The 25,559-nt window shown below is 42.2% G+C and overlaps 1 protein-coding gene across 1 annotated transcript; it reads right to left on the bottom strand.

Moving 5' to 3' along the window:
- Window positions 1-19: 19 nt before the first annotated feature.
- arhgap42a (Rho GTPase activating protein 42a) lies at window positions 20-23,602 on the bottom strand. Its single transcript, XM_080779925.1, has 24 exons — window positions 23,280-23,602; window positions 21,796-21,891; window positions 21,525-21,586; window positions 18,588-18,659; window positions 16,132-16,233; window positions 15,934-16,044; window positions 14,430-14,534; window positions 14,149-14,278; window positions 13,295-13,395; window positions 12,663-12,772; window positions 10,381-10,459; window positions 8,951-8,990; window positions 8,722-8,784; window positions 8,406-8,480; window positions 8,118-8,202; window positions 7,855-7,913; window positions 5,917-6,022; window positions 5,649-5,808; window positions 5,371-5,521; window positions 4,171-4,848; window positions 2,742-2,898; window positions 2,515-2,580; window positions 1,389-1,468; window positions 20-1,109 (listed from the first exon to the last, which is right to left on the bottom strand). The coding sequence occupies exons 1-24, from the start codon at window positions 23,431-23,433 to the stop codon at window positions 1,021-1,023; spliced, it is 2,931 nt and encodes a 976-aa protein (XP_080636051.1). The 5' UTR covers window positions 23,434-23,602; the 3' UTR covers window positions 20-1,020.
- Between the last annotated feature and the right edge of the window lie 1,957 nt (window positions 23,603-25,559).

Raw genomic sequence — 25,559 nt, 5'->3', positions numbered from 1 at the left:
AACATATTACGGAAATATATGATATGCTATTTTTGAAGATTCTTTTCACCATTGTGATATTTGTAGGGACACCAGGGTTAATGTTGTCATGGTACAAGTCTATCTATACCTTTTACAGGTCTATGAGAAGTAGACAGAGTTAAATTAACACTCAGGATTTTACAGTGTAGGGGAAACCAGTTGAGAGGCATTGGTATAGATTAGTACCACATGTTAATTAATCGGCTTCTAAGCCAAAGTAGTCCAAGCTATATAAACAGTACATGTACCTGTCTTTGCTCATTTAGACCCAGCTACAGCAGTCAAAGATACACATCTCAACATACAGTACATACTCGTTCATTAATAACAATCACAAGTTTGCTATAAATATATTATATCTTTGATCAGCAGCACAGCATACTAGGATGCACTGTAGACCCCTACAATATAGATTACCAAAGAGATGGTTGTGTTATACAGTAATGCAGTGGTGGAAAAAGTACAACATTTCTTTACCTAAAAGTAAAAGTCTCAATATCGCAATGTAGAAAACATTCTGTTACAAGTCAAAGTCAGGTAATGAACATTTACTTGAGTAAAAGTACAAAAGTATTGGCATTAAAATATACTTAAAGTACCAAAAGTAAAAGTACTCATTATGCAGAATGTCCCGTTTCACAAGGTATCATTATGTGTAAAATGAATTACAAATAGCAGATCTACAAGCTCACAGTGCATCAACGGGTAGTGAGCTTGTAGATCGGCTATTTTCAAATAGCCAAAGTTTAAATAGGGCTGAAGTGGTTAATGTAAGTTTTGTTCTAATAATTCAAATCTACAAACAACTAGTAACTAAAGTTGCCAAATAATTGCAATGGAGTAAAAATTCGCCTCCAAGATGTAGTGGCGTAGAAGTAAGAAATACTCCAGTAAAGTAAAAGTAGCTCAAAATTGTACTTAAGTACAGCACTTGAGTAAATGTACTTGTAGTTACGTTCCACCACTGCAGTAATGTGTGTACCGGAGCCTTTTGTGTCCTCAGGTATACATGATGTAGTTCTCGGGTACGAGGCCTGTCCTTCCACCGTACGTAGCCTGAAGCCAGCCTGGCTCCACAGAGGGGTACACTGCAGACACAACCACACACATTTGAGCTATTATAACACTCAGTGGTGCTCGACACACAGAATTATCTGTATTTGGCCGCGGATCCCAATCTGAAAATATGTTGTTCCAGGGACCCCCAGAAGCAAAGGTATGAGTTAAAAACGTTCACTGTGAAAGAATATTTATTCAAAGATTTGCACCACATTTCCACAAATTTTCAAAAATAGCAGATCTACAAGCTTGTAGCGTGGCACTCTGTGCTCAGGTGTTTATGTGCGTGCTGCGCTCGCTATACCCACCATTAGAGAACAGCGCCCCCTGGGGAAAACTGAGTTCATGACTGTGCTCTGCCTCGCAGGAGTACAGGGCCCTCGCTTCCCTGACAAAGACATAGAAAATACAATCAGACGGTGAACCGGAGACACAAGAGATATGGAAAGTCAAGGGCAATTCCATCACTTAAAGTTGGGAATATTACTTTCATCCATCCATCTATCCATCTTTAACCGCTTATCCGTAGTCGCGTCGCGGTGGCAACAGCTCCACCAGAGAGCTCCAGACTTCCCTCTCCAGAGCAACATTAGTAACTTCCTCCTGGGGGGTTCCAAGGCGTTCCAAGGCCAGTGAGTCGATGTGATTCCTCCAACTGCGGCCTTGGTCTGCCCGCCCAGGGTCTCCTCCCAGTGGGACGTGCCTCGAGGACCTCCCTAGGGAGACGCCCGAGAGGCATCCTTTCCAAGTGAAGAAGCAGCGACTCCACTCCGAGTCTCTCTCGCGTGACTGAACTTCTCACCCCATCTCTAAGGGAGATGCCAGCCACCCGTCGAAGAAAACTCATTTTGTACGCTTGTATTCGCGACCTTATTCTTATATTACTTTCATTCTTTTGTTATATCATAATTGAATCATTTTTGTATTTTAGCATTGTTTAATGGCTTTGTTTGTCAAGTACAAATGTTTCTCGACTGATGGCTTGTGGCCTAAAAGCAGATTGTGAGTGATTCTTACACGATCATGCAAGAAAATAAGCTTAGATTAGGGTGAAGAAATACATCTGGTATATATTGGGTCGTTAATAGAGAAGCTAAAGAACTATGCGTAACTAAAGTATGCTGTTGTGTATATTAACTCTTACCCACATTAACCTTGGTGTCCCTATTTTGGACATTTTTTATTAAATGTGCAAAAATGTTTGAACATTTTAATATGGAAATAAAGGTAATGGGTCGCACACACCAAGACTGCATTTTAGTTTTTATTCTTGCCTTCACACTGATGAAGGCTGTGTTGACATGACTCTATGCCATCCTAAGCTGTTGTATACACTTCTACCCCCCGACCCCCTGACCTGCGTTTGGGTCAGAAACCACAGTTTGTGCAGCAATTTGTTATGATACTATGAATGTAATAGCAGTTCTCACTTACCTTCCTCTTATATCCAGTGCTGAGGAGAATACTGCACTGTCACACAGAGTAGCTCTGGATGACAACCTGCACACACACACACACACACACACACACACACACACAATGAATCTACATACTGCACACATTATTACGCATTGCATTGGCATACTTGCTCTCCTTATAGAGCATAAAATAAATATTCCCTCAGAATGTGGATTAAACTCTCTAACTTGTGAGACACTTACATTGATCCAGGCGTCTGGTAGCCATTGCTACGCCCTGGTCTGTGTTTAGGAAGCACATTGGAGCCGCTGCGAGTGTGTGTGGCTTTACGTGTGAGCGTTGTGTCACGATGGTCCAGTGACATCAGACTCTGTACCGAACCGTGACAGCTCTTGTAATCTGGACACAGAAAACAGTCATCAGAAGCATATTTTAATCACGGATCATTCTTTCATTTGTTTACGTCTCCAACATGTAATGCGAATACAAAATAAAATATATAATAATACTTTGAAGGGTTTATTTATGATGAATATTTATGGGTATGATACAATACAGCAAGAACAGCTGAGGTAGCCTGGCTAATAAGCCTCAAATCACACCGTCGTGTGGTATTTGAGTCTGGAGATGCTGTGTATGGATCTTGGTTCCCGGGGGGGGCGGGTTCAAACATTTTCTCTTTGACGCAATTGGTCAGAGCTACTGTCAGTCAAAGGTCTCAAGCATTGAACGTCACTGTACCAAAGCCCGCCCATATTGCATACTGTGTCCCGATTGGCCACACCAGTACAATTGAGCCTCTCCAGACTGTAATCCGCCGGCAGGCAATTTTTTTTTGCCAACGGCTGATTCGGTCTGGCTTATTAGCCAGGCTACAAGCTGAGGTACATCGCTGAAGCACCCATAATAGCAAAGACATTATCTCGTTATATTTGTTATATGGGCAGGCCAACATTTCATACAGTACAATATGCCAATACGTTTTTCCTTTTTTCCCCCCAATTTTGTCGTCAAGCCAATTGTAGGAGTATTGTCTTTGTCACTGTTACTCCTACAGCTGGTCCTACGAAGAGCACAGACAACCATCGTGTCTCCTCTGTTACACGTGACATGATGAAGGCGCATCTTTTCACCTGAAAGTGAGGAGTTTCATCAGGAGCACGTACCGCATGAGGAGGCACATTTTAGTCCACTCCACATGCCAGTGAACAGGCGAACTGACCAACCTGTAGTGCAGCGACAGAGATTGCCCTCCCTCGATCCCACCATGGAGGATGCAAACACCTAGTCTCAAGCCCTACACACACCTGGTGCGCAGCGACGCGGCACAGGCGTTGCCGCGCGGCAACGCCTGGAAAATAGAACAGTGGCGTATCGGAGCGTCAGGCGAGGCGTGAACGGGCGTCGGACACCGCCGGTGTGCGATAGGTTCATTGAAAATAACGGAGGCAGCTGTTTTGACGCACGGCGTTCGCAGACGGTGTGTGTAGCCCTTCAGTCTGCAGTGGAGGGCAGGAACTCTACCGCTGCACTACTTAAGTGCCCAACTAAGCAGTCTTCTATGAATCTTTGAAACACCACCAAAGTTGAGCTTAAACGTCCAGCTGGCTTTGCTGACATGTTGCCTAAGAAGAAAAAAAATGCAATATGAAAGGCACAAGAAGCACGCACCTTCCGAGATGTGCAGCGATGTGAGCGAGGAAGATGCAGAGAGATGGTAGGGAAACAAGGATGAAGATGATGAAGAGGAGGATGATACAGTTCTATAGGCAGCCCTGCGCTCCTTTGACGGGGTGGAGGAGGTAGCGTTTATGGCTCTGGCCTCCTCCACCACGACGGCAGATCTCTGCTCCGCAGACTGACGGTTCTCCAGAGAACCGACGGAGGAGGTTCTCTGGACGGGTCTACTGAGGGAGGAGGTTCTGGCGGAGGTGGCCGCTCTGGGCTCCTTCGTGGAAGACAAAGAGGAGGCACTTCCTTTCACAGGTGGACTCCTCTCCAGTGTTGAATGTAAGGTGGAAGTGGAGGAGCGAACAGAGGAGTTCTGGTGTTGGTTCAGGGAGTGGTTGGAGGAGGTGCGCGGGAGGGAGGGGATAGGCTGCGGGGAGAGGACACTGTCTGTCTGTCCCTTATAATCTTTCCCATTGGAAGAGGGTTGGGACAAAGAGGTAGAGGATGATGGTGCAGGAGGAGTTGTAGTCTTGGGGACTGAGGGAGAGGAGTCTGGGACAGCAGCGGGTGAGAGAGGAGGAGAGGTCTGGGACAGTCCGTTCTTTTCTGAGGAATGGGATGACAGAGATTCCTGGCTGCCCATAGGTGTCGTACTGGGGCTGCTGCTGAACGTGTCACCTGAAGGAGATAAGAGATGAAACATGAGTCACATTCTGGCATGTTGTTTTGGGTCGTTTTCGGCTAAATTTTAAGTGATGACTGATAGGAAAGTAAGGATGCAAGCATATCGCCTGGTGGACTGAATCCATAATCTGGAGGGAACTGTCCTGTGGTCCTACGGTGATTGTTGGATATCTCGAATATAATGAATCACATTCTGCATCTCACTAAACCAGTGTCACATGTTGTTCTTCTATCAACTAGTTAGCTTGAAGGCTAGTTTATACATTATTAATATGATTGTCATACGATAAAAAAGGGTTATTCTCAACTGAAAGAAGTGTTGACGTGACTTGTGTCTGCATTCTTTCCAATTGCAGATATGTCATTGTTGACACAGACCTGTGAAGTTTGTATTAAGCCCCATTTTAATGTTCCCTGTAACTCTAGGAGGGGGCGTTGCAAACTGACAGGCGAATATGTCAACAAAACACCACACACAGTGTATGAATAATGTCAAACCAGCACAGTAGGACTCACTGTCATTGTCTGCCAGGCAGAGAGCCGGAGGGTAGAGGCGGGCCTTCCTTTTCCCAGATGACAGGCAGATGGCCTTGTTCCTCCGTGGAGCAGATCGAGATGATGGCGCCTGAGTGAGGGGTACCGAGAGGTCCGGGGCTTCACCAAAGATCTGATAATCAGAGAGATGGAGACGAATAAGGTGTGTGTGTGTGTGTGTGTGTGTGTGTGTGTGTGTGTGTGTGTGTGTGTGTGTGTGTGTGTGTGTGTGTGCTCATACATCACTCTAGAAGACGTACCTTATTGTGGTTTTCAATGAGAATCTCTACCACAATATTCTGGAACTTAATGTTCATCATGGCTGCCACTGTCTCTTCTTGTGATCTCATCAACGTGGGACCAAAGATAACACCCAGGTTAGAAACAGTCATCAGATTCTGATTGCTGTGAGTGGAGACACTGGAGAAAGAATAAATAGATGAATAAAAACAAGCTCACTTTGTATTTTAGCACAAGAAACATTCTAAATACATTTTCTTTAATAACATTTATTTTAGAAGCACACACGTGAGAAGGTGTTTGGTCAGCAGGTCCAACATTTCTTTGTTTTTGTCTGGAAGTTTGTAGACAAGAGCGTGAATTGCACTCACACGATACCTCTGATCATCAGACTCTGAAATCAGACGGGACATGCAGTCAGATTATACATGAGAAAATCCTACTATACTATACTATACTATACTATACTATACTATACTAAAACAAAGGCAGTGGATGGGGGAAATATGTGGAATGGTCTTACTGGAATTACGAAGAAACTTTGATACCATTGACCATGCAATAATGCTGCTAAAGGTAAAGGCAACTGGCTTTGACAGCAATGCAATTATTACGGTAGTTAGATGGCGTGCTACCTCACGGGAAGAAAACAAATACCTGACGTGGGTGGAATGGTTTCAACGCCAATAGGGACACTAAATGTGAGGTACCCCAAGGCAGTGTGCTTTATGTTAATGACCTTAAATCAGCTTGTTCCACACATCTATTTTTGTATGCTGATGACTCTGCTGTCCTTGTGTCCCAAAGGGGCAGGGTAGTTGTTGAAGAGACCTTGAGCAGTGAGTTAGAGTGAGAATTTGGCTGTCCAGCAACATGTTTTTTGGTCTAAAATGAAGAGAGATATACTTCCAACCCTGGAAATGAGGATAGGGGAATCTAGGACAGCATCTGAAATCACATTATGATATGCTACATACAATTTTCAACATACTTTTGAGAGCATCCACAATATTATCTTTCATTTCAGATTTACTAATCACATGGTTTCAAACTACAATTATGGAATCTGGAGGTCAGCTTACTGTAAGTACTACATATTTTATGTTGCCGTTTCATCATTGTGTATAGGCAGTGTTTATTGTACATGTCCTATTTCAACAAATCTACACATCTATATTCTAGATGTGTTTCATCGAAGAGTAATTGATGTTACACCAGATGTTTGGTCGCTGCCCGGCCCCCATGTCAATTCTGGTATTGTGTCACATTTCACACACCACTGAGAAGCTACTAAGCTTTCGGACATACTAAAAAGGTTTTGGCGCATGGCAGTGACATTATGCCAAAGCACGACCCGAATTTGACTAAAATATTCATATTGTCTCCTTTTTATTAGCAGAGGCAGTACAAATTTCACATAAGGTCTCTACAATATATTTTATGGGCCCTAGCACCAAAAAAGAAAATCCCCCAAAAATAATCCAAAACGTTATAATTATTTTACTGTGAAATACCGCAGTATACAGTATTGTATACAGTAACATCTCATACTGTTGCCTATTTACCACTAAAGGCAGACAGACAGGTTTAAGTGATCTATCGGGCTTTTTTTTTTTTTAGGGGATGCTCCAATCAGGTTATCTGGGAACGATCCCGATCACAGATTGTTTTTCTCATGATCGGCTGATACCCATACCTATCTTAAGGGGAAGATTTGAATATTTCCAAAATTATTATATGTCAAAACTGTTCCTGTGTGTGTGGGGAGGATGTTTAGGACTGTCACAAAGATGCAAAATGATATATCTGATTGATTTTTATACCACTTAAATGGTATAAGACGGTTTCTCCAAATAGGGTAAATTGCAGATCACCGATCGAGTCATTTCGGCCGATCACAGATCGGTGGCCGTGGCCGATTAATCGGAACATCTCTACATTTTTGTATGCAGTTGGGATTTGATGGAATAAGATTATTGTGTATTGTAAAAGATAAGCCACAGAAGGAGTCTTCAAGTCGGTTTTAAAAAGATGGTTAACTTCTATTTGTATGCGCTAGTACCCCATTATCCCACAATGGAAGTAAGCGGTTTGGCTTCATTGTGTTTTTACCCATGGTTTTTCATGATTTTATATGCATGTACAGTATTGCTGCAAGGCGGCTTTTGTGTATTTTTAAAAGACCATATAAAGAAAATCAATCAGACATGTAAAAACAAATCTTACTGGCTGCCTTGATGAAATCTTTGTGCAGTCTGTAGGTCATCAGTGGCTCAGCCAGGCACCTGAATGGACGAGGGAGAGAGTGAGTGAACCCTTTAACCAGCTTGCAGCATGGCACAAAGTGACACCATGTGAGCATGCAGATCTGCTATTTTTGAATAGCCAACGCTAAAATCTAAAATGGCACAGACGCTTTCCCATTTCCGGTTTTAATGGGCTAAGAGAGGGAGTGAATAAGTGAATTCATGTGTGACAGCATTTGTTACCTGATGTAATTCTTAAGTCCACTGGTGATAGTCTTGTTGTCCCAGATGTCTGGATCCAGCGCCATGTCAGGAGGAGAGCTGGTAGCTACAATGCATTGAAGTTACTGTATGTCAGTCACTATGCCTTTAAATATGGATACGCCTCTAGTAGAATATCCACTGGCTACTAGAATTTACATCTCATTCACACAAAGAGTGACAATGTTATGTGTGTGTGTGTGTGTGTGTGTGTGTGTGTGTGTGTGTGTGTTGGAAAAAGAAAGCAGCAGTAATTGGTCTGTTTCTTACCAAACACAGTGGACATCAACCGTTGAACTTTGGAGTTGACTCCTCCAATGCGGTAAAGCCCTAGAGTGTTAATACCTGTCACATCCAACAGAGAAAAACAATAGTTACGTATTTATAAAGTATTTCAATGTTTTATAATAAAACATTTAGTTTTGAATAAAACTTTTATTCAAAAATATATGTTGTACAGTAAGGGGAACAATATACATGTTTTAAAGGATTTTGTCGCATTTCTAATTGTTATTTGATCAACTTGGCAAAGAGTAAAAACTGGCATACTTCTTAAAACTAGGCATAAATGAAATGTGATTATTACCTCTTGTTTCCACCAATTCTATACACCTCTTCACAAAGTTGAACCCTGCCGCATTGAGAAACGCTGTAGACACACACACACACACACACACACACACACACACACACACACACACACACACACACACACACACACTATCATTTACAATGAATCTACACAAATAAACACAAAAATTAAACACAAAATTAACACATTTTGCTGAATATACTGCACACATTGGCATACTTACTCTCCTCTTTCTTGCTGAGCAGAGAAGGTAGAGTGTAGATCTGAATAAAATAATAAAATAATAATCAAGTATTTCATAGACTGTAAAATGATTATTGTAGATCAGATAACACTAGATGCTGATAAAGTTCCTAATTCAGTGTTCTTAAATCAAAACAGAGTTGAAATGAACCCATAAGACCGTTACTTATTCTCACCTCATGGGATCTTAGCCCAATTTATTTATTTAACCCATTTTGACCTGAGATCAGATTCTAGTCATTCTTCGATTTTAGCAGACCTACAAGCTTGTAGCGCGCCACTCGGTGGCGCTCTATGAGCTTGTAGATCTTCTATTTTTCAATAGCTAAAGCATAACATAATGCTAACACCAAAAGGGGTTCCCGCCCAAAATGGGTTAATATCCATTATATCAACAAGTCAGTGTCCAGAGATTTATGAATTGTATTACGGGGGACGCAAAGCAACACAAAGCTACTTTTTCCAACTAAAGATGAATATGCAATAACTTAAAGCTGCACTACCAAAATGCAACTTTCCTCTTCTACCCCAGATCTGAAGCCGCTTTCCTGTGCACGTGCTGACATTGAGCCAATAGTCAGCCTGCTTGCTCAGAGGATGAATTGAATCTTTACCCGCCAGGATTAATTAATAACTTCGATATAATTCATGCCAGCATTTCCCCCAATTCACCCCTTATTTTGAAGAGCCAAAAATCCGCGACCGGATGTTATGTTGTCTAACTAGTGTTTGTGTTGTCCCATATCACTTCCGGTGTTGTGATCGGGGACTGACAGCATCATTGCGAGTATCACAGCTATGGGCTGTGCAATAAACCTTGTTTTGACCAGAAATGCCATCTGGGACAAGAAATTGGAGATACAGGTTATTGAAAGAAACAGTGTGTGAGTGTAGGTGCACGCAGCGATCAGTTTTGTTGACAACATCAGCTAGCAACCCAATGCTAACGTGAGTAGCATTACGACTTGATCGATCAAAAGCACTATAAAAGACCAATTGCTGTTGATCTATTCTACAGCAATGGCACCAAGCATGGAATATATTAATTAGTGCCACTTTAAAGTTCGAATAATAGAACTGAGAAAGAGACAATAGTCTAATACTGGCGTGGCTACCATGTTCATGTGGACCACGGACTTCAGGTAGCCAGTCTATGAAGTATCTAGGATGTATGACTCCATATGTGGGCAATGTTTCAGCCTAATCTCACGTTGTTGTCTTACAATACATTATAATGTTAAAGTTATATAAAACACAACATGCACTGAGGTACTTCCTTGGCCTGCACAAAACATCTGGCGCAGTCAGACCCTTGTCTAGATGGCTCGCCTCCTACAGAGCTACGCCATAATCAGAAGGCAGACACTGACATGAAACTGAGAATGATATAGTAAGTAGAATATGACATACGGGCTCTTTTCCATCCATGGCCTCCAACCACAAGCGTCTGTTGGACTCAGAGAGAGCCTGAAGGGTGATGACTCCATGTCTGCAACACACAGCAACATACATGATCCACACCACACAGCAACATACATGATCCACACCACAGTGACCACACATCTACAGCCCAGAAGCAGCCAGTGCATAATCCGGCAACGGCACGGGGGAGAGGACCGGCAGCTGCCGGAGTAGGTGCATGGATTATGACAGCTCCGTTCCGCTGCTCTGTTGGTCCTTTCGGCAGCTGCCGAAACTACCGCTAAACTGCCGGGGGGAGGGCCGACACTAGCCCTGAAACATGACTGCCATGATGATTATCATGACAGTCATGACATAACTGCACCCTATTTTTGGCGCTCGCTGCATTTACAAGATTTCCGTATATATAAACATTCAGATTTCAAATATAAAGTACTCACAATTTGTCCCACGGGTGTTAGTTAGTAGCAGCACCAGCGATTAGAATTGCTGCATCCCGCGTTGTTTAATAAAAAGCATTTTTGTCCGAGCGCCCCGGCTACTTTTTTCAAACGGGGTTCGTTTGGGAAATCCACAGTTGCACACCGGGAGCGCACTCGCCTATTAGTCTGTATTGGCAGGGCGGTCAGAGTACCTATATCGAACACACAGAGTGCCACCCTCCTCCCGACCGATAGGGGCACGTAGTTGAAAGCCAATGGGAAAATAACAGCTCGGATAAAAATGCTTTTTATTAAACAACGTGGGATGCAGAAATTCTAATCGCTGGAGCTGCTACTAACTAACACCCGTGGGACAAATTGTGAGTACTTTATATTTGAAATCTGAATGTTTATATATACGGAAATCTTGTAAATGCAGCGAGCGCCAAAAACAGGGTGAAGTTTCTTCATGAATCATGGCTAGGCCGACACGTGCCGGGGATTATGACACTCCACTGCCACTCCATCTCGTGGCGCCTGCCGCGGGCTAATGCCATGCGTTTCGTCGTGCTTGCGGATATGGTTAGGGTAAGGGTTTGGGGTAGAGTTTCGGACTGATGCCGCCGAGAAACACTACCGACTGACGCGGTGGGTGTTCCGCGTTAGATGCCGCTGCCGGAAAATGCACTGGCTTTCTCTCCTACAGCTGTCAATATATCCATGAAAATGAAAAGAATCGAATCATGTGGATCTCAGGATCCAAATGGGAACGGCTTACATCATTTTTGTCGTACGACAAAGTATAAGTAAAATGCAGTCTTTGTATCACAAAGTAATACACAATATATTTTAGTCATACAGTACATCGTTTCCTCTTTAAAGCTCTATTTATACTACAACCCATGATGGTGTTGCTTGCCAAAAAGAACAGATTGCATCACGGTACGGTTTAGGTGGAGATCAGTTCTTTTCGGCAGGCGATACAGTGTGCGACGGAGTATGAATGAGGCATTATGCTGCATTCACACTATCAGCTGCAGAAACAAGAAACCGACCCAGCGTGATCACCTACATTGTCACAGAGTCACTGTTGGATTGTTGCTCAACATACATAGTCTTGGTTGTGTAGGGGTGGGTGGCCTGTCTTTTGTGTTCTTCGTTTGATCCCGTGTTTATTTAGAGTTTAAGATCTATTTTGTTTAAAGGTAAGCATAGGATTGTATTTTGGATTTTAAACTGGTGCTGAGTGGTTGTGTTTTGGGGACTGGGAAAGAGGGAGTGCATTTTTCAACGTATCAGACGCTAGCTTGTATCTTCTTCATGTCGCTGGTCTTCTAATGAAAGTGAAAGGCAGCCTGTCGCTTTGTAGCTACTAGTGTGAACGCAGCATTACTCTTTTTTATATAAATATTTTTATCCCATTATTTTGCAACCCATTTCTTCACCCAGTGTCAATTATCTAATGCAATCCCGGGGCGCTACACTCCCTCTGCCAACCTGGGGAGAGCAACGGACTGACCTCATGCTTCCTTCTATGCATGAGGAGTCCAAGCCGCTTCTTTTCACCTGACAGAGGGGAGTTTCCCCGGTTGGACGTAGCGCGTGGAAGGAACACGTTATTCCAATCAGTTCCTTTCCCCTCCATCAGGCTGGCCAGTGGGAGGCAATATAGAGACCAGGATTACTGCATGTTTTATTGTGAGGGTACCTACCCTAGGGGACACGGAGAGAACATGCAAACCTCCCACAGAAAGGCCCTTTTGCATTACTCTTACTCTCTATACTTCAGGACATACTACACACACACTACACACACCAGTACAGCACACGCGTCCTTCCACCTCTCACCTCTCAACCACCTCGATGTCAAAGCAGAAGCGTTTGTCGATGGAGTCAGTCTTCCTCCGGACACACGAGCGCAGCCTGAACATCTCTGGACCCCCAGTCACCACACCGTTCTGTTAACACACACACGTCACACAGTCTCAACATGAACATCTCTGGACCCCCAGCCACCACACCGTTCTGTTAACACAGTCTCAACATGAACATCTCTGGACCCCCAGCCACCACACCGTTCTGTTAACACAGTCTCAACATGAACATCTCTGGACCCCCAGCCACCACACCGTTCTGTTAACACACACGTCACACAGTCTCAACATGAACATCTCTGGACCCCCAGTCACCAGTACCACACCGTTCTGTTAACACACACACACACACACACACACACACACACACACACACACACGCACACGCACACTCAGAGCTGTATTTTGCGTGTCTTAAGTACCAGGTCTTATTACCTAACTTGAGTAAACTAAAGACCTGGAGGCGTGATCAATGCTCTTTGGCCACTCAGAATAGCCAAATGGCATTGATCATGCCCCAGTAGAGGAGATTTGTGTTAAAATTGTAATTGTAAAATTTACAAAAACAATTGCATCTATCTATCTATCTATCTGCTACCATCTCACCTGTCTGCTGGACGGTCTGGTTTCTGTGTTGCTCATAGTAAACATCTTAGAGCTTTTCTCATAGGTGCAGTAGTATCTTGTCCAGGCACAGCCCAGCGGACCTGAATAACACACCAAAGAGTGTGCTTTGAATTATTGCTTTATTCATATTGTGTGTGTGTGTGTGTGTGTGTGTGTGTGTGTGTGTGTGTGTGTGTGTGTGTGTTCGTTCAACTGGTGGAAATTAGTGGTAATTGTAACGCTGTGTGTGTCCCTGATAGCTTGGTACCAAAACTCCAAACATTCACATTTGCTGGGTGCAGTGTGGTTAACCACCCAGCCATCAAACTCTATAGAGTACTGAAGCCTGAAAAAACCACACATGCTGAGTCACAGAAGTGTTTTTAAAACCCAGACTTTTTAACATCATTTCATATAAGAAACACTCAGGCGATTTTACTTATGATTATGAAGCATCAACTGACAAAAGGTAAAAGATGATCCAAAGAATAAGGCAATAAAGCTAGGCTTGTCTAGAAATCGACAATTCTCAGGCTTAAAAAATCTACATTTTTCATTACACATGCGCCTCCCTGCTCAAACAAACTAAATAACACATTAACAAATGAAACAAAATCTAAGGAATCACACAAATATTTCTTTGACTTAACATGGCATGCTTCAGTGGGGACAGTTAATCATATGATTGTCTAGTCGAATGTACTTACGGGTACCATTCATGTTTCTCCAAACACGGACGGTTACTCTTATGTGACACACACAAGTACAAAAAACAATAAAACGTCTATGGGATTTTGAATGGGAATAATGATGGCCTAGTGCTCAAACATGTGGACGTATAGTGGTTTTCTTACGTTTCTCCTGCATGTACAGATATCCCTCCATGGTGAAGGAGCCGGGGGCTTTGAAGTCTGCTTCTGCAGAACGGATCCTCTTCATTAGTCGCTCAACTTCTGCACGGGTGCTCTCAAAGTTATTACGTGTCTAAAACACAAAACACACACACTTCATATATTAAATATATTTTATATTGGTTAATTAATAGTGTCTGTCTGTCTGTCCATCTATCCATCCATCATATTTATTAACAGAGAGTTTGTACAGCTTGTACTTAAAGGCAGATTTACAAACTTACATTCTGTAGGTTGAACTGCAACTGCTGCTTGTACGGTTCAAACTCGCTGGCCAGCTCGTAGCCCTCATGGTAGAAGGTGAACAGCCCCTGTAGGAACGCTAACAGCTGGAAGAACACAGTGGGAGATGTGATGAAGTGGGAGAGGGAGGGCAGCAGTCACAGGAAATTCACAAAGTCAACGGTTCTAATTCACGCAAAGCACATGCAATTAAAGAAAAAATATATATAAGCACCCTTAAGCTTTGTCCTTTGGTTTGGTTTGCTGGTAAGCGGTGTCTGTCTGTCTGCTGCCGTTGTTGTTTACTTAACAACAATGATTCTGTCTCTCTCACTCCCTCTCAAAAGCCAGAGTCATACTCTGCCGCATGGCGGTGTCGCAAGTCGGATATAGCTGACCTGCAAGATCACAGCGTGTCGCGGATGCAACACGCTGTGAGCTTGCATGTCTGCTATTTTCGGCGCGTGACACCGTCGTGCGACGGCACATAAATTACGCTTTAGGCGGAGGAGATCCCCACACAGGAAGTGCCAGTGAGGGAGCAGGAAGTGGGCTCAACTGATATGTATCATGTAAATATCATTATCATTGGACGGTATGTGTTTGAGTTTGTGTGTTCGTGCGTGTATACTATGTGCGTGTGTGTGTGTATGTGCCTCTCTCTCAGTGATGTGTGCGTGTGTGTGTGCATGTGCCTCTCTCTCAGTGATGTGTGTGTGTGTGTGTGTGTGTGTGTGTGTGTGTGTGTGTGTGTGTGTGTGTGTGTGTGTGTGTGTATATGCCTCTCTCTCAGTGGTGATATTTGCTAGTATGCGTTCATTAATGTCCTTACTATGCTAACTGTTTCTTTAGGCTGTTTACATGCACAGCAGAGGGGAATTTTCCATTGCATATTTCTGTGATACAATCTTGCCGTCTCAAAACAGTCTCTCTCCTATAGGCCAAGGCTCGGTGACAGAAAGCAACCCACACAGAAACGTACATTTCTCTTCAATATGCGTTACTCTCTGAAACATAATATATATCTAACCAAACGTAATCTAAATACATCGCAAAAACAATACATTCTTGGGTCTAAAGATGTCAGCTACATTTCAATAAATATTCAAAGACATGACATTTGAATAAATATTCAAATGTAATTGTATATAAGTCTCAGTAACAATAGGGGTGATTGAGGAGAGAGGTTGCGGTACGACAGTTAAATACTTAATCTTCATGTACATAGACACTAGACAGCAATTTCTGACCAAATGACACACATTATCCGAACAAATCATGTCTAGAATTTTCTTAGATCGAGGTAAAAATCGTATCAAATGGGGTCCAAATTTGTACCAGATTGGGGGTTCCTTATTAGAATTAGGGATGTCCCAATATAATATTGATACTAGGGATCTCCCGATCCGATCGCCCCCGATTTTCGATCAGCCGATCCGATCGGGAACAACCCTAATTAGAATGGTTGAGAATCAGTGCCCTAGATAGAAGATTTGTGTGACTCACCGGCTCCACAAACTCAAACTTCTTCCTCTCCTGCACTTCCTGGATCTTGAAGACGTACTGCAGCGACGCATCGTAGAACACCTGCCGGTCTTTACCCATTTGAGAATCTGCCTGCAAATGGACAGAAATGGCTCAGTATGGTTCAATCCGAGGAGGCATTATCATGGCAATCTAGATCATATTGTGTTTGTGGTGTACCTCCTGCAGCTGGGACTCTTTCTTTTTGGACGACAGGCTGAGGTGTTTCTCCAACACAGAGTAGTACTTCTCTGTCTCCTTGTCAAACTGCTTCTTTCCCTCCTACAGTAGAAATGTTGAGAAATGGAGAAATGTATGGACATGGTCTTTTATTTATTATCATTATTTAAAAAAAGGCCGGGAAGAAACCACCTAACTACAAAATGTTCATCTTTCAAGACAATTTTAATATATTCTTTTGGGGGAAATTAAGAAAACCTTATATTTTGAAAACAAAGCAATACTGTGTCAAAGTTGGTGTTGTGACTTTATATATTGTCAATTACTTGCATGGGAGAGGTGGTGGAGTTAGTTGCTTTAATTAGCAGACAGTTTGCGGTTCCAATGGCCAACATTTTTATACTACTTTCCATTGGTTCAATATTTTCTAAATATCTAATGGAGTTAGACAGCAACAAATTATATTACATTTATTTCTCACAATAAAAGCAAATTGTCCTATGGATATATTCTATAGGACTGAGATGTACTAGGACAGAAAAATGGAAACATAAGGAACTTTAAGACAATTACCAAAGTAAACGGTATGTTAACCTGCACAAGGGCCGATTCATACTCCTATTTTACCGCTGTTTCGGCGCTGTAGTGCCGAAATGATTTCGGCTCGTCAGAAATTTTCAGTAGCACCGAAGAGCCGACTTTAGGACGGTACCTGCCCCCCGAACCTCAAATGACGTCAAATTGTAGGCTCTACAGCGCCGAACCGACTTTTATTCGGCTCTAAAATAGGAGTATGAATCGGCCCCAAGTCTTTTCAAGAGCTAAATCTCAGAAAACATAATAACCCAATTCTTAGCCATTTTATGGAAAAATTATATTTTTGTGTGTGCCTGCATGTGCATGTGTGTGTGTGTCAAGAGCATATTTCTCACACACCCGTGTTACATTCTATGAACTAAGGAGGCATTCCACCGGTATCATGTATCATCAGAAAGTAATAAAGAACTCCTCCATCAGCCGGACATAATCGAGCCCAATTCTGTTCATCGAATACTTGCTTCTATTTTTATATCTCTTAACGAGAAGGATGGATTGAACCATAACATGTGGGACAGCTGCTGAAACCGGACACTACATTGTATGTTTACAGTATCTCTCTCTCGCTCAGATCATGTCCGTTCCCATGACCTTGTTACTGACACGCGAGTGTGACCCATCGTGTGTCTGACAGTTTGACCCATCGTGAGCCAAACTGGACTCTCTGACCACTTTGTGGGAGATTGACTAGCAGGCTAAACCCTGCACAGCACACAGAGCTGATGACTACTTCACGGAGTATTCTCTACAGATGAGATGATGACACACATATCTTCAGGGATTTACTGCATGAGCAGGCGTTTGACAGTTCAGAGTCCGGCTCAACCACACGTTGACTGGCCACATGGCTTCAGTGGAGACTGTAGCTAACCACAACTAGGGCAACATGCCCCACCAAGATTGTCCTGTTAATGGCAGAATATCTGTTGCTTCTTTGCATTGGGTTGATGCCACCGGAATATTTTCCTTGCATTATTATTGTCCAATGACCAAGAAATAAACATACATCCAATATATTTTAACATTTATTTCACTCAAATATGTACTCAAGTATGTCCAAGGCTCAAATTTGTATGGAGTTGCTCTTGTGTGCATGATACAGAAATTAATTTTGTGTGTGTGTGTGTGTGTGTGTGTGTGTGTGTGTGTGTGTGTGTGTGTGTGTGTGTGTGTGTGTGTGTGCGTGCGTGCGTGCGTGTGTGTGTGTGTGCATGTGTGTGTGCGCCCACATCCTGGGCATGACGTTAAACTGCTCCGTTGTAACTACCACCGTTAATGTAGTGGGTGCCGATTTGCAACCTCTGTGGACTGTGTACTTCAACACTATCGCAAGCCTGCATACAACAAGGCGCTGCTCACCGATGGAGTATACCAAAGGACAGCCGACGCTGCCTGGCATCCCTTCCTGTGAGTAGCTACCGGGAAGAGAGGCGTCGGACCTGGCCTTCTAGCGGTGTCCGTCCGCTGTGCATTTCGGGCCCATGGGATACGCTATGGAGACTGATATAACACCAGACGGCAGTGCAGGAGTGGACTGCAGGAACTTTCTTCTGGGTGGTCTGGGACACACGTGCGTGTGTGTGTGATTTTGTTTGTTTGTGTGTGTGTGTGTGTGTGTGTGTGTGTGTGTGTGTGTGTGTGTGTGTGTGTGTGTGTGTGTGTGTGTGTGTGTGTGTGTGTGTGTGTGTGTCCGAAGCTAATCTCTCAACCTCCACTCATTCTTTAGTTTTTAATACTTTTTGAAATATTTCACTTGAATTTATAATAATTCTTGGAGACAAAGCGATTATGATTCTGACTGAAGTACACGTGAGCATCTTGTCCGCTAAATGGCACACATAAAGCAACACAACACATACCTTGACGGCTCCTATTTGCTCCTTACGGAACCTCTCCAGGGGTGAGATCAATACATCATCCGCATTTTGGATCTGGGGGGACAGTCCGAGTCAGGATCAGGTTTATTCACCATGTACACTCTCTAGGTACACACAGGATTGATATGACATTACACTTCAACTGTCTAACTGTCTGACTTAAGATCAATGCTTAATGTATACTTAGTTTGCGCACTGTGCAGGTGTCACATGCTGAAAATCGCAGTTTTACAACTCGTTGCATCATGACGCAGTGTGAACTTGTAGTTCAGCTATTTTCATCACACAACACAACTATGGATAAATCAGGCTTAATTTATCCATTTATCTGATGAATTACATATGGAAACAAGCCATAGGCTTTCTTGGGTTTTAAATACTCTTAGCAGACCTTGTATTGAACTGTACTTTCCTGTGCTTTTTTCTGAAAATTGTTCGTATAGTATTCAATCAATCAATCAATCAATCTATAATTCACCACATGCACAATCTTCATTAAGTGAGAGAGAATGAGGAGGAGAAAGGGGGAGAGAGAAAGAGAGGGGAGAGAGAATGAGGAGAGAGGGGGAGAGAAAGAGAGGAACAGAGAGGAGGAGAGAGAAAGAGGAACAGAGAGGGGGAGAGAGAATGAGGAGAGAGGGGGAGAGAGAAAGAGAGGAACAGAGAGGGGGAGAGAGAGACTGAAGGCAAACACACACACAGGCTCCTTTTATAGTCTTTCCCATGCCAGACTGGGCCCTGAGTCTCACAGGGGAATTGGCAGAATAGGTTCCACATGCTTTCACTGCAACCAGTCCGTGCACACGCACATCTCTTATACCACCCTACCCTAGTGCACAGCTCTAGGGTACGCGCACACACACGCGTACAGACACACACACACACACACACATACAAGCATGCAACTCACACGCACACATGCACGCATGCAGCCACACACACACACACACTCAGGGCCAGATTCCAGTCACTGTACAGTACACAAAGTCCTCTGGTTGAGTTGAGGTCTTTAAATCTAATTCATTATGGAGCCCATATGTTTCATAGTTTCTTCATTTGCATAGGTGAGGTCAGCTGATTAACAGGGGGGCCACTTAGGATACAGTCTATTGGGCACACATTGGGTATCTATCAACCAAGGAATCATTTAGAGAATGAAGGAAGCAAGAGTCCTGTCTGTAAACCCAGGGATTCTGCCCCCTTAACTGTTTGAATGGTTTAAGGTTAACACAATTATTTCTCCAAGATAATTACATATACCACCCCACCCCAATTGATTGATTGATTGATTTCAGTCCAAGTAGGACCCATCTAAAAGACCACCCCTGGGTCCCGGGACCCATTACATTGAAACCCTATTTACATCACTGAATACTGATATGGAATATCCATGATTGGTGGTCCATAACTATTGTCGATGTCGAGGAATTTTGGATGGCTCAGACTGTTGAGGCAAATGGAGTCGGAGAGACCTGAGTACTAAGTACTTCTAAGATAGACGTTTTTTACATGAGCTCACGTGAGAAGTACATGATACACACATATCAGGTCAAATAGTTCTGTCCAACAGCAGGGATAGGACCATATTCATACACATACACATATTCAACGCCACAGAGACAAGCTGTACTCATAACAAGAAATACAAGAATACCAGGCTAGCATACAGTAGCATCCTGGAATATTGACACATAACACTGCTAGAACATATTACTGAGGAAGACAAATAGCATCTGCGATGACGACACACATATTGACACACTGCTAGAACATATTACGGAGAAAGACAAATAGCATCTTCGAAGACGGCACACAGCTTAATATGCAAGGACATATCTAGCAGGGAGTATAAAACCGTATTCCACAACACTATCATGACATCACTTCACTTTTTTATCTAATAGCCCAATTGACACTAGTGGGCAACAGCTGTTCTATTCTGTTGTTTTAAACTACTTTGTCATAGGACCATATGACCATGTCATAGTGCACATCACAGGATGAATTTTCAAGAACTGAACTTTAGAGGAAAGGGCAAAGGAAGTCAGTGACTTTGACCTTGATGAACATCCTTGATGAACATTCCCTTCATTCAAGATGGTATTGAATGGACTACTACTCCATCCAAATTCAACATTGTTCATTCAAGACTAGCTGCCTACAAGAAGGACAATCTGTGCATCTAGTCATCTTAATTGACAAGACAATTTGGCTATGTTCAATTTGTTATTGTTGCAACTATAATCACAGTAAATTTCAAGTGCTTAGTTCAGACATTTCAACCCTGGTGTTGGGTACGACACTGACTAGTAGACCATGTCAATAAAGTTATTAATTGAAGTAGACGTGCACCAGACTAGAATGTTCAAAGTTCAGGTTGTTTTGGTGTATAATTGAGGTCATAAAACCTAAAACAAAAACAAAAAAAATAAATTAATGGAAATTAATGTCATGAAACCTTTAACACAGGCACCCAATTTTATAGTCCTCTGGGGAGTGTTTTCTTTCTTTCTTTTTCTGTGAGTGTATAAAGTTACCCTTATAGTTCAATTACTACACTGATCTCTCTCATCTTTAACTCAACTAAACCTTAAATGTTTTTGGATTTGTTGCTTTTGTTTTCATTTTAATTTACACAGGAAAGTGTAGACAGGAAGTTGAGGGCACAGAGGGGTAATGATAATATGCAACTTTGGTCTGTAGCCAGAATTGAACCAGGGACACTGTGATTATGTGTTTGACGCACAATCCAGCTAGCTGCCGGTTACACCTCTTTATAAATATCTTCACAAACATACAAACATATAAGCATGTATGAATTACACACATCCTCTCGCTCTTTCTTTTTATCACACACACACACACACACACACACACACACACACACACACGCACATGCACACACCACACAAACATTACCAATCGTCTTCTTTCCTCTTCCATAGTGCTCAGAAGCTGAGAAAATTCCTTTAAGGATTGGGCTGCAACACACAATGTACAAGACCATTAGAGTAGTACAGGGAACAGAATATAGAATGCTGTGGAAATATTTGGGGTTTCACTGCATAGTTCTGGACAGAAACAGGTTGACACAAAAAGGTAAATCAAAATAACAACTGCTGGTTCAAAATAAACCAATAGAGTTCAATAGATTTCCAAGCGAGTTAAATTTGTTATTTTGCCACATTACCTATATTCATCTCATCATCAGTCTCAGCATCCCCAATGCACTCAAACTGGAACTCTTTCAGAGATTGAGAGAACCTCTGCACAGCCAGAGACAGACCTGGTGAAAGAAGGACGTAGTAAATTAACTTGATTTAAACTGTAAGTATGTATCACTATCACTTGCTTACAAGAACTGATCTGCAAGCTAACAATGTGCCACATGTGTGACAGAGTAGAAAATTAAGCATGTAAGCCAAACATTATTTGCAAGTCTTATCACATTCACAGGAAAAAAATGAAAGTACAGATCACCATTGCATTGTTTCTATTTTAGCATCAATGTGGCTATGGTACTTAGGCAACAAAATGTTTTGTCATACTCATAACTGTGTAGTTGATACTCTTCTAAACACAGATGCAGATTCAATGCCTTGCTCATTGACACATACTAGGGAGGGATTGCACCACAAAAGTTCACAAGTCACTCTTACACCTCCCTCCACACCCAAAAATAATAAAATAAAATAATATTATAATCAAAAAATAACATTTCAATAATACCAGATAACTATTATTGGAACATGTTTTGAAGAAATGTCATTATGTGACCATATGAATCCATACTGAATATTGTGGGTTGGACCATATTTTGTGTTCATACAGCCCAGCACATCATGATATATAACCCTATGAAGAGGTTCTTCATTCCCTTTCAGGACATCTCACAAGTCACAACACATTGTTCTGACCCAATGGTTTACAAAGTCAGAGGTTGCAGATGTAGAAGAAGCCACCGTCTTGACTGTATAGGTAGGCTACACTATAGCTTGATCATCATCATCTGGGTCCATGTGTATGGTATACTGGCCTCAAACTGAGAGCTTGTGTTTTTTTTAAATGCAATGTTCATAAACTAAACGTTATTATAATGCATATTCTGTGGAGTGGATATAGCCTACATCATGTTTTTGTCTGATTTGTATGTGCAAGCAACACATTTCCTTCTTTGTGGACAACTTGCGATTCAAGACATTCCAGGGAGATTATGTTAATTGCACTAAAAGACATACTTCACTAAGTGACACAATAATAACTATGTGCAACACCGTTTGTGGACCACAATATTAGCACCACCGTTATTTGCAAATACCACATTATTACGTTATGTCTCAGTCAACAGTCGAAAAACGTTGTGTTTTATGGTCCCACCACTAACTTGCCAGGTTTAATGTAATGTATACTGCATGCTATATACAGCTATACAACAAATCAACAAACAATCAAATAAATCATAATAAAGTCCAAGTAACAGTACAAAAGCAAAGTCTCAAGCTAGGCTGTTTCAAACAGCCTGTTTGTGTGGCTTTTTCGGCATAATGGCCTTGATTTGCCTACACTGTGATAGTTATTATCAGGGACTATTAAATGAGACCAAAGGTTGTCCAAGTAGGCTAAGTATGCGAGCTTGTTTTTGACGCCCAATAAAACACAAAATGACATACTTACTTCTCAGGGCAGATATGAGCATGTTTCCATCTTTAATGAGGTCCTTTATGAATCTGTTGGTGCGTTCTAGCTCTATCTCATGGCACTGCAGTCTGTCTCTAAACTCTGGACTGTCCAAGAACGAGTCACTAAACTCCAGCGTCGGCAGACCCATCGGTAAACAGATATGATGCACTTTAACTTAATTCAGATGTGTTCTGAAAAAAATCCTCGGCAATGAGGAACAAAAAGGAAAACTTTTATTTCAGTGCTCGGAGATTAAGAGTAAACTTTCTTCCAACTCCTTCTTTTCCTTTTTTTCCCTTTCCTTTTTTCTTCTTTCATGCTCTTCTCAGTTTTCCCACAGAACTTCCGGACAGTCCAGACTGTGGATCACAGCAGAGGCGTGGATACAAAGAGTTGGATTCTTATTATCATGACGCGCACTTTGTTCAGGGAGCGACTTTATTAGACTTTATCCTGGAGGACTAACTTGACATCGCCATTGAGAGATTCCAAATGGTACTTTATGGATGTTAAGTTAACATTATATTGGCATTAAAAACAACTTTTTATCGAGGATGGGCGGCTGCCTGCCACCGAAAACTAACTGATTCAACGAACTCAACTCTGTCTATCTACGGCTCTCAATCACGGGGTGCGGGTCGTGTTACTATGGGGACGGGAGACTCCTGCTGGCGTTGGGAGAGTATTTTGCCAAGTAATTTGAGGATTTATGTCCAGTAGACCTATTAGGAAATCTATTATGTAGGAGAAGAATCATCAGTGTGCATTTAGCAAACCTTTGATGTGATTTTTTTTAGATAGCGTAATATGTATAAATAAATGTTAATTAGTTGTAGAACTTTATTTATATTTTTTTATATTATAATATATATAATTAATATATATATATATATATATATATGAAAATAATAAATATTCATTAAATACCACACATTTTATTTTTATTTTACACCTAGAAGATATTTCTAACAAAACATACACAACCGGAAATGTCTTATCTCATCGCATGATTTACATAACATTATCGTAGTGATACGTATCAGTGATACGTGATACGTATCACTACAATAATCTTATGGTTAGGGAATTCACCTGTACAGGTCAAAACAGGTCTTCGAGTCTGGCTGCTACAAAGGTAGGCTACAAGAATTATGCAATACTGGTGATAGTCAAACACTGGAGGTGGCAGGGGCAGAACAACTTCTTGGAAACATGACTGCAGTAAAGAAAAGATTTATTTTTTGAATCACCACTTGTGTATTCATTTATTCAATGTTGGGAAGTGGGAACACTTTGCCTTTGTTCTTGAATTCACAAGAAAAACCATGACAACTGTATGGTACGTTGGAAAACAGCCCAAGGCCCCAAGGCAGAGTAGGGAACCTCAACCTCCCAAAGAATTTGTAAGTCAAAGTGTTACTGTATATCCCCTGGCCATGATCAGTTGTGTACTCACAGCATTCCTTGTGTGTATAAACTAAGCAAAATGAAATAAATATATACAGAAAATTGATTTAATTTTAAACTCGTTGGCGGTTTTTGGTGAGATGTGTCAACAGAACACAACAGCATCAGTGGTGGTGATGCCTACATTCTGTAAGTCAGTGGTTCCCAAAGTGGGGTCCGGGGACCCCCAGGGGTACCTGAGGGAGTTCCAGGGGGGACCCATCTATTTTGTTCATGTTCATAAAGTGCTAAAGTGTTTAAAGCAGTGGTTCCCAAACTTTTTCATGTCAAGGACCCCCAAATTGACACTACTTAGCCTGTGGACCCCCATTTGAAAAGATATGCCAGGGACCCCCATAAGAGAAGACATACACATTTAGACGTCTACATTTAGACGTCTACATTTAGACGTACACATTTAGACGTACACATACATTTAGACGTATACATTTAGACGTCTACAATTAAACGTATACATTTAGACGTATACATTTAGACAGTGTCCCCCCGAGTGCCTCCCCAGTGCCCCCCCGAGTGCCTCCCCAATGCCTCCCCAGTGTGCCCCCCGAGTGCCTTCCCAGTGCCTCCCCAGTGTGCCCCTGAGTGCCTCCCCAGTGCCTCCTCAGTGCCTGCCCAGTGTCCCCCAGTGTCCCCCCAGTGTCTCCAATAGCAATACAAGAGCAATAATACAAATGAATCTTAATGTATTAATCTTATTAATTAATTAATCAAATTAATTAATTAATCAAAATTGCGGCCTGTGCCCAGCACCATGCCAAAGCTTTTTCCTGCAGGAAACACTGCTTGTGGTTGTAAATATATTGTTAT

Source organism: Protomyctophum bolini (genome assembly GCF_963924005.1).
Source record: "Protomyctophum bolini genome assembly, chromosome: 13".
Classification (NCBI taxonomy): domain Eukaryota; kingdom Metazoa; phylum Chordata; class Actinopteri; order Myctophiformes; family Myctophidae; genus Protomyctophum; species Protomyctophum bolini.
This window is presented reverse-complemented; position numbering and strand designations above follow the sequence as displayed.